Raw genomic sequence first — 13,579 nt, forward strand, 5'->3', positions numbered from 1 at the left:
CTTTGAAATTAACTTTTTCTTCTTGACTGCATAAAAATCATTCCCACAACCATTTTCATCCTGAACACTTCTTACTTCATATTGCACATCTTTTCAACTCTCCCAACCCTTCCTATTCCATATTGCAAACTAAAAACAAACATATAATTTTCGAAAACCTGGTTATTTGCCACGCCCAGCGTGCATCTTGTTTCACAATAAATTCAAGTCCGGTGTCAAAGAGGTGAAAATAAAATAAAATTGTGAAGAAAAATAGTTTTAGTTCATGTAGTAAAGTTATTTTTAAATAATAATACATGATGTGAAGTGCCTCACCTCCTATGAGAGGCATTCAGCTGGTATTGGAGCAACAATCAGGCTTAAAAGAGGCACGATTTTGAGCTAGTCAAATAGCTATTCGAGTGGTGTCCGTCCATCCACCCATCCATCCATCTGGCCGTGGACAAAATTGGGCATTTTGTAATCATACAACCGAGGCACTTCAAATCTAGTCTTGCTTATAAACATCGCAGAAAATGTTGCTTACGGAAAAAATTTGGGCGATTCGACTCAAATTCAGCTCCCCAGGGGGCAAAATGCGTAAATGAAAAAACAATTTTTTGACGCTCTATTCCAGCAGATAAAAGCTTGAAATAAAGTTGAAAAGGTCTTCATTATACAGAAGTTTTGATATAAAATAGATTAGTGTCGATTTATATCACCAGTTGGCGGTAGTGAGCAAAACTGTTGTTTGACCCCGGATGACCCCGCTTTAAATTTCCCGCCGAGGTTACCTGGAGAACTATCATCAAGAAAATGGCGGCGATCTTTTTATTTCTACCGGAGTGACAAATTTTCTTATTTAAAGCGAACTGGAACCGCCAAGCCAGTTCGTATGACCTCGTTTTCATTCCCCGCGTATCGGGTGATCAGAGCGAGGCATGAATGAAACATGGCGCCTAGCTGTCAATCATTCAGTGACGTCACTACTATGGAATTTACTACGAAAATTCATGAATGAAAGATCGCATGACTCACGTGATTCTCACATGATTCTCAATAATAACAAATTGAACTGCGCATGCTCGGGCACTGGGGGCGGAGCTACAAATCTGAACTCGACTTTCTCGGGCGGTGAAAGTCGAAAAGTTGAATAAATCGCTCGGCGGTTCCAGTTCGCTTTAAGCCTTTACGGAAATGTATTTTGGTACGAAACTTCACACGTTTATAGAAAAGATCAACGAGAATGTGTTCAAATGCCCTCATAACGATGAGTTCAACGGAATTTGGTCAAAACAACCTTCGAATGGAGTCAACTTTCTTGCGAAATTGAAGCGACGACCTCATTATTTATCATAATTTATGCAGATCTGAGTCCAGCTGCATGGGTGATGTTCTGATTTGTGTTCAAACTATTGGAAACTTGGAAAATTAGTTCTATTAATTCTACTATTCTGCAGGAGTATATTATAGCCATTGATGTTGACAGCTAAAAGCAAGAAAACTTTGTTGTTGATCGTCGGGGCGGATTGATATGTGGTTGTGCGTCCAAGGCGATTAGGTCATTCAGTTAGTTTGAGAAAGATCATGATCATAAAGATGCGTGTTGTGTTATCATAACCGGAAAATAAGTTGAAGTTATTATTAGTTCTACGATTCTTACATGAGTAAAAAGTAGACGTTTTAAGCAACACAATAATGTTACTCCCGTAAAAAACTGTCAATTCTCCTTACCACAGAAGCTATAGTGTTAAGTTATGCAGGGGCTTAATCAATTACGTGCACTCCCTGTGGGGTGAATAACATTACCTTTTGAACAGCTGGCTGTAGGGGTATGATTGGAACAGCCGGTATACCTGCTGACCTGCTGAACCCAGGTTAATGTTATTTTCAATCCACGATTGCAGGTCACCTGATTTTCGAGATTTCGCGGGAAATGAAATTGTAAACAAACGCATGTGTGCAGTTCAAATGTAAACAAAAATGTATTTTTGGTACTTTTGGTTGCTGGACTTGGGTTTTCCCGCAGTTAGGAGCTGGGGTCAAATTGGTGGTCAATTGTTTATGGGTGCTGTTTTAGTCAGAGGTAGCCCTTGATTATAGGTGACCATGGTCTGTTTATGTGCTCACCACAGCTTTCAATACTTGATGTATATGAAGAGGCGTGCGTAACCTGACATGGCCTTACCAAAGAGCTCCTCACGGTGCTGAACTTCTAGCTTGCCTGTCGACTAAGTGCAGGGCTGCGTACCTGTACGGAATGGCCGTATTTTGGTACGACTGAATTCCCGACTTTACGGAATACGGTTTTTACCGTTATGGTACGGCCTTTACAGTGCTGAAAATACGTTTTTTTTCAACTTAAGAATACGTTGTAAAATGTTTGTATACGGTTTAATTCTTGAAATAAACATTCAAATTTCTGGTTTCATTTAGTTTCTTAGCCTTTAAACCCGATATCTGATCCTGGCGGGCCCGATATTAGAAGTTCCCACGCCCGTTGCCAAGGAGAGTTTTCTTTATTCAGTACGCAATACGTATACACGTTCACCATCAGTTAGGTGTTCTAACATTTTTTACCGAGCTAAGTGCCTTTTGTTGTTAGCCAGCTTAAGCGTACCAACAGTGTATATGTGGGTGTAGATTACCCCAAAGAACGAATGAATGCATTGTATTGCAGTATCTACACCTGTTTTCATATTCGTGTTTTCAACGATAAGGTGGACTTTTGTCCATAACTTTTTAGTGAGTTACGTGTCCTCTGATGGCCTTGACATCAAGTCCCCCTAATTAATTGGGTCATTTTGCATATGTCCCCCTAACACCATTGGTTACTGTAAATGTTTGATATTTTCAAAACATCATGCACTGGATCATTCAACTGGGTAAGGTGCCATAAAGACCTCGCCCAGTCGCCGAAGTAACGAAGTCGGTCGTTCAGAATAAAAGCTTTCATCATGCATTTTGAAGGTTTCTATAGAGAAAACATGTCATTGTTTTGGCTGAAGTAGAAGACGAAATAAGGAGAGATGTGTCCAAAAACGACTGCTCTGAATCGGGTATGACCCTGGACTGACGTTGTCGTCAGAGCAGGATCTGTTCACTGCGTTGGTTTGTTGTAGAGCTGGCGTCAGTCTGTTACGGACCGGACGTGTCGACGAGACGGGTTGTGACATGGTTGTGACGTCACTAGATTTGACGTGTCGTCCCGGCAAAAGGTGGTTGTAGGTCTCACTAGCCAGTGGTGATCAGGTCAACATTGGTCCCCCTTAAAAAAAAAAGTTCTTCAATCTCAGGCGATTACCATGGATACAGATGAGCCTATCATATCGCTATTGCTGCATGTTCAAATGTCGGTGTCCTGGGTATTTTGTGAAGAGGTAGCTCTGACGATTATTTGAGGAAAATATCAGCTTCTTCTGTGCACGTCCGCAGTGACCAGGCCTCGCATGCTATGTATAGCTCAATCGGATGTTGACATGAACTGGTTCCTGTCAGAGTGCACATGTTCTCAAGGTGAGACTTCGCGGTCAAAATGCTCAAAGAAAAGCCGCAACGACACCCTATTTTGGTATCAAAATTTAAAATTGTTATTATTTGGCTTTCTCAAGGTGATAAGTAGAAGTTTATAAAAATATTATTTCACCATCCATGTTAATTGTCAAGTTATAAGGCGGCAAGGTGAAATTTTCAAAATTTTCATCGATGTACAGGGTGTCTCATGTATTGTGCTGCCCCCATGTTCTCATGACTGAATTACTTGATAACAATGAAAGCTGGCCAGATGTATTCTAGAAGCGACAAGCTATTCAGAAATGTATAGGTTTATGTGTGAGAGTGATATACTGCAAGGTCGACAGCCACTTGAACAGGGGTATGCATGAAATGACGTCGCGCCATTTGTGGAGCCAGGTAGGCCCGGCCATTGCACTGGCTAGTGAGACCTGTAGCCTGCACCCGTTAGGGGAAATTCACGGTTTCGGCGTCTCATTATGATATTGAGCGTCATCAGATACTACAAAGATGATGACGTCTATACACGGGGGTCCCGGAAGGTCTGTGCAGTGACAATCGAGCCTGCTGCGACTGGCTGTAGGCTTACAGTGGAGACAGCAAGTCAAAGAGACAAATGGTGTGTGTGACTTGAGACCGTAGCCTTTTGGGGGTGGCGTACAAACCCTATAATTGGATGTGTGGTTTGCTCTACGGGAACATTGTTATAGAAATGAGATGTGTGACACAGTGTGTCACACGGATCCCCAAGTGGGGTGAGTTAGCTGTGACAGAAAAGGTAAGCTGCCCAGACGGGTTCAGCCGGAATTCAGTGACCTGGAGGATGATACGGTTATAATGAATGAATTGGGACGAGGTAATGCATTATCGGCCAGGTGACTAATTAGTCCAGTAGATTTAGACCAAAAGGAGCTGCTGTGCGTAAGCGATGGATTCAGTCAAGTTCTATGATCAATCTCTTTTGCAGGGCTTCCTCAGTGTGAGAGTTCGGTGGAAGAACTCCCACCGGTCTAAATCTACTGGACTAATTATTCACTTGGCCGATGATACCTTACCTCGTCCCAATTCATTGTTTGGCTGAACATTGTTTTTCAACGTGCTTGAAATATCGAATCGACATTTGGGGCAAATACTTGAAATAGGTTCTCACCACCGGGTTTAGCGCAGTGCATGCAATGTGGGTACCAATTTAATTTGGGGCCAAAGCCAGCATAATAATTCGTGCATAAAAAAAAAGGTGGTGTGCGGTAATAATTGGCAACTGGTACGGTGATACTGCATATAACAATTAGCCTTATTCAGGGAGTTATTGGTTTACTCCAAAATATTTTTTCATACTTCTTCAATTGGATTGCAAGGCCTATGGGAACCATTGGCAAAACGTGTATCACCAATGATTGGGGAAGTAAAAAATTAAAGCCCCATGTGTATACTAGTAAATTGGTTGAGGGCGACAGTAGTACCTGATTATGAGGACTACAATTGAGTTATGGGGACAGAGGCAAGTCTCAATTACATAATTCATCTATTAACGTTGAGAAATGTCTCAAAATACGTACAATGTACCTGTAGGTAGTTGGTTTCTTTTAATTTACCATAACCATACATGTAGATCAAGACATTAACGAAAATAAGTATGTCTGATGTGTAAGGGCAGCCGATTTGAACAATATGCCTCATTTATTTTCAGCTTCACTTGTCGGGATATCAAATAAAATGAAAAGTTTTTTGATGTTTGAAAAGGATTTTTCCAGTGGGTTGACGGCTATTTTTTGGCTTTATGGCCTAGAATTTGGACGAGCATGAATGATACTCGCACAACTACGCCCAACCTCGCGTGGCAGATGGAAGGTAGGCTATGTTACATATTGAGGCCAAACTGGGGATTGAGACCCGCTTCAAATCGCACAGATGCTAGGGTCATGAAATCGCCAATGATCCTTCTGCACATGGAAACTAAGACCAGGGCGTCATAGTAAATAGTATTTGGAACAGGATGGACCCATTCATGAACATGGAAACGGCCTGCGTATTAAGAACTACATTTCTCTTCCCCACTGTGTCAGTACTGCCACCTAAGGAACGAAATCGGCGCCTCTAGTGTCAAGATTGACGACCTTCACCTTCATTTACATGCAGCGGCTCGCTGTTGGCCGCCGGTTGTTGAATGTGTTCCGGTACTGCTCATTCCTCGATTTTACCACTGTTTATTCCGTAATCGCTGCCCCATTCGTTGTTGGAGTATCCGCAAACGCCTGCCTGGAAGTTCTTTTTGATATTTCAAGGGAAAGTTGACATTGCGATAGAGGTCTATACAAGACTAGGCTAGGCCTTAGTCTACATTCAACATTGACACAGCCGTGTATATATGTACAATGATAACAATGTCATTCTTGCTGTTAATTTCTTCAAATTGAATGAAAATCACAAATTGTTATGGCAGCCCAGTTCGGTGATGAGCCAAAACAGTTCGATGCACATGATGCAGATAGGCCTCAAGACAGTCCTAGTGTCTTGGTGGCACCACTGCCGCTACCACGCACCCCAAGTCCAGTCGATTCAGAACCAGAGGGATTGGCAGTGGGGGATACCCCTCCAAAGCCTTTGAGATTGGAACTAAGGAATAGCAGCTCATGGAAGGGTACAGATGCTGAAAACATTGGTATATATTACCATGGTCCAATGGATCGTGAGGAATGGCAAGCAATACTGAAGCAGAAGATCATGTTGACTGGTTATTGGGCCGAGTTTTATGATGATACTTGGCAGTCGGTGGTCAAAACGTACTGCGACTTGATGGATGACGCGTACTGTCATGAACATTCATCTGTTGAGCAAATACTTGCGATTTTGGCAAGTAAACCACCTAAACATCAACTCGTCCCGGGTTCAGACTCAGTCACAACAAAGACAACTGCATTGCCGGATGAAGAAGAGGATGATGATGGTGATGATGATGATGAAGGGGATGTCGATGGTGGCAGTAGACCTTACTACAGAATAGCAAAAAAGATGAAAACAGAACCGGACTCAGACATCAATCTTGACAAAGAGAAGACGGCCTTAATCAAGAAACAGTGTGATGCACTGACGAAGTCCATTTCCAAACTGACCATGAAAAAGGCACACGTCGAAAAACATAAAGTAGATATGTAAGTACTGTCGACCTTAGCAAGAGGAAATAACGTAGGAGGGTACTACTCCCAGGCCAAGGTGGCATCATTCAAACACAGTTTTAGAAAAATGACAACCAAATTTTACCTTGCGGGGACGTTCACTCGCATAAAATTCGATTTCAATAGCATAACAACCACCATTCACTGACTGATTATTCCAAACATGGTGTCGAAGGATGTTTTAAAAGGGGTGCAGTGTATTGGATGTTAGCCATGTATTCAAGGGTGTGTGGGGGAGGGGGGGGGGGTTCTGAACTCTGACCAGGATAAATATTACTCGTCTACATTGTTTGCATGAACCCTAAGCACTACCTAAAGCTTTAGATAAGACAGTCTTGATAATATGTGATAATACGTGAAGATTGTCTTAAAGATTGGTCTGGTGACGGGGGAGGGCCAAGGGGGGGTGGGGCAGAGATACTTCTGTACTTGATTCTACCACTTCAGTTTTGAATGAATATAAATGCAATGAAATTCATTTTGTATTAATAATGAGAGTGTTTTCAGTCATTTTTGCCCAAAGGGAAAAAGTGTCCTGTTCGACACGTCCTGTCCGACAAGGCGGATGAGTGGTTTTTTTTTACCCCCCCCCCATTTGCTGTCCTTTGAGTTAAGAAACCAAACTTTCTTTTGAACCCTAACTAAGATGTAAGGGAACAAAAATCCCAAGCTTAATTTTATAAAAACCATGTGGATGGAGGAGAACTTTTTACTTTCCTAAAATGCCTAAAAAACAGACTTCCTTTTTTGTCCTATCCGACAGACATTCTGACCTAATTTTTTAAACTGATAAATTTCACTTTTTCAGTGATTTCGATTTTTAACCATGTAAAGTAGAGCAGTAGTACTTGCCTCCAACAAGGTCAAAGTTTTTAAAAATTCCTAGAACAACTTTTATGAAAGGAAAAAGCCTGAAAATGTCCTGTCCGACACAAAACAAATACACCCGGTCCCGTGAAATGGCCCCTTCAGTAAAGACCGGTAGTGGTAAACTCTTGCCTCCAGGAGAAATAAAATTTGCGCGAACGTTACGCGCGACGTTGACTGACAGTGGGAATGACGTCGTCTGACATTTGATGTCGGGACACTTTTTTTAACAATGGAAAAATGCACAGTCTTGGATCGGGTTCCAAAAATCATTGCGAGAATGCGATGAGCAGATGCGACCAAAAGTGTGGAAAATCAGTCTTAAAAACAAACAAAAAACAGAAGATCACACAGGCTTATGTGAAGGAGTTCACGCAAAATCGTCAACAAAGCAAAGTACAAATTCAACATGCAGCAGCCATGATTTGAGATAATAATGATCACTTGGGGAAAGTTATCAGTAATTTGCTGGGGACGACCTTGCTATATAAGAACATTCCTCCTACGTTATTTCCTCTTGACATTTTTTTTTAATCATTAGTATATTGGTCGATGCATTAGAATTTTATTCGACTACATAATAGTGTTTACCCCAATGCATTTGTTGATCTGCGAAACAAGTACTTTTGTCAGTCACATCAACTCTAAACTTAAAATAAAAATACTTTATTCTGCTGCAGATGTGCCATTTCATACCACATTGAAGTGATGCAGTCAATACATGAATCAAATAGCCCACTGTCCAAGTTAGTGTCAGACATGTCACTCTGTCGGACTGATCATTCTGGTGTCTGTAGTGTAATAATTTTTGGTAATGTCAGTCAAGAATGGCTTTCCGAGTTTTCGAACTAGACGTGTATGCTGTTGAGCTTATAGGTTATGAATTAACACATTCTTCAATTTACATGTATTGTAACATTACATTGACTCTATTTTTTTTCTTTTAGTATTTCACGTATCATGCAGTTTCTGGATGATTTTGGAACAATTTTGGCATTTTGGCTTAAAAATGGTATCGCCGCTACTGAGGCAGCGTACGAACGTGTTTTCCAAACCTTTGCCGCTGTGTTCAAGATACCATTCAGGTACAGTATTCCTGGTCAACTCAATCATGATTGAGCTTTACCTGCTTTTAAATTCTCAAAACTGTTTTCCATCTTTTTGTCTCCATTGGAAAGAAAATGTACTATGTAAAATGTACAATACATATTAAAGAAAACCCCATGAGTATATATTTTGAGTGAAAATATCACACAACCATGAGTGTGATATTTTCTGACTCTGCCACTTCCACTGGGGGTATAGTGCATGCATGTCAGCTTTTTTACTCAAAATCAAATCGTCACAAAGGCTATGGGACAATCCCTTGGTTTGTAAAAGCTTGGAAAAACGGTTACTTGTGATCTTGTAGTTTGCAAGGATGATACCTTGGTCCGAAAAATTCGTTAGTTTCAAATACCACTTCACCATTTATACCATGAAAACCCACAACTGGTTTATGGTTTTTTCCATTCCTTTCACTTTCAGCGCAGGCCGTGTGTTTGGTGTACGTTCAGTAACTTTATTTGGAACAGAGGTGACATGTGTACCAGATCTTCTTTATACTGAGTCCTCCTATGATGAGAACTCGAGTAACTATGTAGTAACAATCGCAGAGGTAGGTTGTCATGATACATCACATGCATTGTATTCCTGTACATTCTACTACTGTTATATTAGATGGTAAATTGCGAAAGTACTTTTCGGCCATTTTGATATCCTCTTTTCACAGGCAGAGGAATTTAAACGATGACATAAAATTTACATTTGGAAAAATTGTTCAAACAATTTACTTGAAGATATGCTGTAAATTCTCCCTAAATTTGTTCAAACACTTAGGGCGTTCCATGCCTGAAATAAGCACGTTTCTTAAACATTCCGCACGTATTGTCAACTAAAAATATTGATACGGATATGCAACATGTACTCGCCAGAAAGCAGCACCTTTTAGTTTCAAATAAAATGCCCTCAAGAAAAATTTTGTACCTTTCACAACAATAGCAAAAATGTACTAAAACTTCAGAGTTGGCTAAAACTGATTTGAAGCCAATGGATGGGTTTAATAGGGAAGGATTGATTTCGGCAAAAGATTTGGGTCCATATTTGTCCTTATAAAATATTCCTTTAAAAATGCTCTCCTCAAAGACGGCTATCATGTGCTTGTATTCATGTCTCTTGTAATTTTTATTTTGTAGGTGAAACTGGCTTGCAAACACAAAGAAGAAACTCCTGATGGCAAATTGATACGTCCTACTACTGTCACTGCCACTGCTGCTTCCAAGGCTGCCTCATCACATCAACTTCTGCCAACACCCACTGCTTCAACTTACATTCCCCTTCCTGATGGTTTAAAAGGTCAGCATGCTACACAGCTACTCCTTGATTTGCCTGCTGCCCTACCAGGGCCTGATGAAGCGAAGAAGTGCATGTTAGGATTGATTGTGCAGGCCACCAAGGTGAGTTAAGTTTGACTCTACTCTCTACAATTCGACAAATATGTCACAACCTTGGGGGCCAGAGATACAATCCTCCCAGGAAAGAAGAGTTTAGAGGATCCACTGGGACATACAGAGTTGTCAACAGACGCCTAACTCAAATAAGAAACCAAACTAAGCAAAACTAGAGTTCACTTATTATATACAAATACCTCATACCTGGTTCATTTCCAATCCGTTACAACACCGTTTTATATGAATATAAAGTTACAGAAAATGCCACTTTCGCAAAAAATGCTGCCGAGGGCATGAAACATATGAAACACAAGGCATCCTCATCATCGTGACATCGTGAGCAGTCTTCAAAATATATAAAATGAATACAAGTGCAAAGCACAGGGAGATTTACCCGGATTTTGGAATAAAGCAAATGGATGTTGAATCTTGATGGCAGCTTTGTTCGTGGATGATACTATGAATAGTAGTGAATTTTGGTTGCCTTGGAGAGGTATACCGAGATATACCGCTTCAAGTGTTTGAATGCAAATTGGATACTAACTGGGCCCTTTTTCAGACTACTTCTGTGAGCATCCACCAGTTATAAAAAGTTTACCCGGTAATAGAAAGTACTTGGGTTGATCCTCGTGAGGAGAGTCTTGAAACCGATTTTTTTAAATACCTGTGTAATCCTGGCTCCCCAGGCCCAGTGATCCACTGAGCTAGTTATCAACTGAGCTAGTTATAAAGTTGGGAAACATGGCTAACAAATTTTCTGACCTAACAAAAGCCCTGCTACGTTCAAAGAAGTTGAGGATGCGGATAAGCACCCTAAAGGTTATTGAGCAAAATTCTTTTTTGTACTTCACTCGCACCAACATGTAGAAATGGGTTTTAATACAAGATGATATTTATGCATTTAAACCTGAAAAATGTGAATTCTAGTTGACATTTGCGATGAAAATCACCTGGAAAATGAATTAATTCAAACATTTTTTTAAAATAAACTCTTTTTGACCCCCCAAGTGGAAGCCCTGCCAGAGCTTTGAAATGATTTTGAAAATGTCCTATATTCTGATTCTATCCATACTTTGATCACCCAACTTTTTCCCATGTCTATTGGACACTGCAGAATAACAATAACACACTAATTCGTCCTTAATGGAAGAATATGGTGTAGTATGTACATGTATATCTTGAGTCTGTTGTGTTATGATGCAAAAACTCAGTACCGGTATGATTTGAAGCCCACTGTAGTATTGATATTGGTTGCTGACTGATTTTATGCTTTTTATCATTCTAAATGTAGGTTCGTCTGACTTATTTTGAGATCCACTCTGAACATCTTCACATACTTCAACAACCAAAGCCAACACATCTGAGGGGTCACACGTCTTTCATCCGTTACTCTGAAGCCTACGATATGTTTGTCAAAGAGGACAGGAAGGAGTTGGTACACATGATGCTAGGTTTGGCTGCCATTGGAAAGGATTGTATGAATACACCCTTTTTGAAACATTTGGTTTGAGATTGAAAATGATGCTGGCCCAACAGGGTTAATGCTTTTTTAAAGCTCAAATAAAAAAACTATTTTTATGATTACTTCTGACCCAAATTAAATAACCAGTCATTGTTTTCTGATGACATAGGTTTTATATGGTTAATCTATTAATGGTGTTATGTGTATGCAACAAATAGTAGAATTATCAGGCAAAAACATAAAAAAGTTTGTGTGTAATCACAGAGTGATATTGACAACACAGACAGCATCCTCTGTGACACTGCACATAAAGTGCAAGTAACAACACGATTTAGGTTTTTAGCTCACCTCTTAGCAGAGGTGAGCTTATCCCATACCGTGGCGTCCGTCGTCCGTCGTCGTCGTCGTCGTCGTCGTCGTCGTCGTCCGTCGTCCGTTAGCAGGGCACGTTTCGTAACTGTTAGAGCTATTGAGTTGAAACTTGGTACACATGTACCCTTATGTAATGACACCTGGGAGACCAAGTTTCGGTCCGATTCGTTTCATGGTTTGGCCACCAGGGGGCCAAACGTTAAAAGTGAAAATATGCAATATCTCCCTTAATAGTAGTCGGGAAATTTTGAAAAAAATATGGTAGGTACTTCTAGCAAAGGTGCATCATATATCCTCCGGGTTTTTGATTTGACCTCCTTTTCAAGGTCACAGAGGTCAAATGGTATAAATTGGCCATTAGGATGTAACGATGGCACGTTTCTAAACTGCAATGACTATTGATACCAAATTTGGTACACATTTACCCCTTAGTCAGGTGATCTCAGGGACCGAAGTTTGGTCCAATATGATTCACCACTTGACCACCAGGGGGCAAAATCCAAAAACCTTAAAAATGTGATTATTCCTTAACTTCTTGCCCGATTGCCACCAATTTGATATCATGGGTACATCTAACCACCATACAGTATATGTCACACAGGTTTTTAATTTGACCTTCTTGTCAAGGTCACAGAGGTCAAATGGCCTAAATTCGCCGTCAGGCCGTAACTATGGCACGTTTCTTAACTGCAATGACTATTGATCACAAATTAAGTACACATGTACCCCTTGGTCAGGTGATCTCAGGTACCGAAGTTTGGTGCGATCTGATTTGCCGTTTGGCCTCCAGGGAGGGGGCCAAATCCTAAATTCTTCAAAATGCCATTATTCCTAGTTAATGACTTGCCCGATTGGCACCAATTTTATATCATAGGTACATCTAATTCTAACAACCATTCAATGTGTCACCCGGGTCTTCTTTGATTTGACCTACTTTTCAAGGTCACAGAGGTCGAATGTACTGTAAATTGGCCATTTTGGGGAAATTGTAATTGCTTGGACCTACATCAAACCTAACACTACATGACACAAGACCATGCTCTTTATCCATCTTTCCTCCACATGAGGTGAGCACAATGGCCCTGGCCATTTTTTAAGTTTTTTGCTTGTATCTCCATTATTTAATATTTATTGCTGGACCAGTCACATGCTGAATTTATTTTATTTGAGCTTAAAACTGTAGCATTCAAGCATTTACAATTATGTACATGTATGTCAATATATTGAGCAATTAACTTTTTGCCTTTTAGTTCAGGTTGAAATTGTGGTTGTTATGGGTTAGGGTTGAATTTAGCAAAATGCAAAATGCAAGATGAAAAATCTGGATTTTTTTTCTGCCATCTGCCATGGTGTGTTCACGTTAGGACTTAACTTCTCTGTTAAAGCTAACGTGGTTTTGAACAACTCAGCCCAGGGAAGCATTACTGTGTTAAGAAATAGAAATGAAATGACCAAATTAAGATGAACTTGTCAACATTTTACATTTACATCTATCTGTTGTTGTTTTTGAAAATTTTGTTTCACATTTCTGCTGTTTGGCTTCACCCTTCAAGTGTTACAAGAATGTTAAATGTTTCAAACGGAACGTCAATATTAGGAACCGTTTCATAGCTTTTTAGGGTTGCAGCAATTGCCTCGTACGTTCCAGAAGTCATGCTAGTGACTTCCTGAAATTCAAATCTGAAGCTTGAGCTCACACTTTAAAGAGAGGTTTTCCTGAT

The 13,579-nt window shown here is 40.3% G+C and overlaps 1 protein-coding gene across 1 annotated transcript; it reads left to right on the forward strand.

Moving 5' to 3' along the window:
- Positions 1-5,492: 5,492 nt before the first annotated feature.
- LOC135503569 (uncharacterized) lies at positions 5,493-12,153 on the forward strand. The gene is made up of 5 exons (XM_064797172.1): positions 5,493-6,644; positions 8,483-8,620; positions 9,063-9,192; positions 9,770-10,030; positions 11,316-12,153. The coding sequence occupies exons 1-5, from the start codon at positions 5,929-5,931 to the stop codon at positions 11,532-11,534; spliced, it is 1,464 nt and encodes a 487-aa protein (XP_064653242.1). The 5' UTR covers positions 5,493-5,928; the 3' UTR covers positions 11,535-12,153.
- Positions 12,154-13,579: the final 1,426 nt, after the last annotated feature.

This window comes from Lineus longissimus, unplaced genomic scaffold, assembly GCF_910592395.1.
Source record: "Lineus longissimus unplaced genomic scaffold, tnLinLong1.2, whole genome shotgun sequence".
NCBI lineage: Eukaryota > Metazoa > Nemertea > Pilidiophora > Heteronemertea > Lineidae > Lineus > Lineus longissimus.

Excerpts from the sequence above, each read along its gene's own strand:
- LOC135503569 (XM_064797172.1), top strand. The coding sequence starts at position 5,929 with ATGGCAGCCCAGTTCGGTGATGAGCCAAAACAGTTCGATGCACATGAT. Across the intron at positions 6,645-8,482 it reads GAAAAACATAAAGTAGATAT|TATTTCACGTATCATGCAGT; the intron begins GTAAGTACTGTC and ends TTTTTCTTTTAG. Across the intron at positions 9,193-9,769 it reads ATGTAGTAACAATCGCAGAG|GTGAAACTGGCTTGCAAACA; the intron begins GTAGGTTGTCAT and ends TTTATTTTGTAG.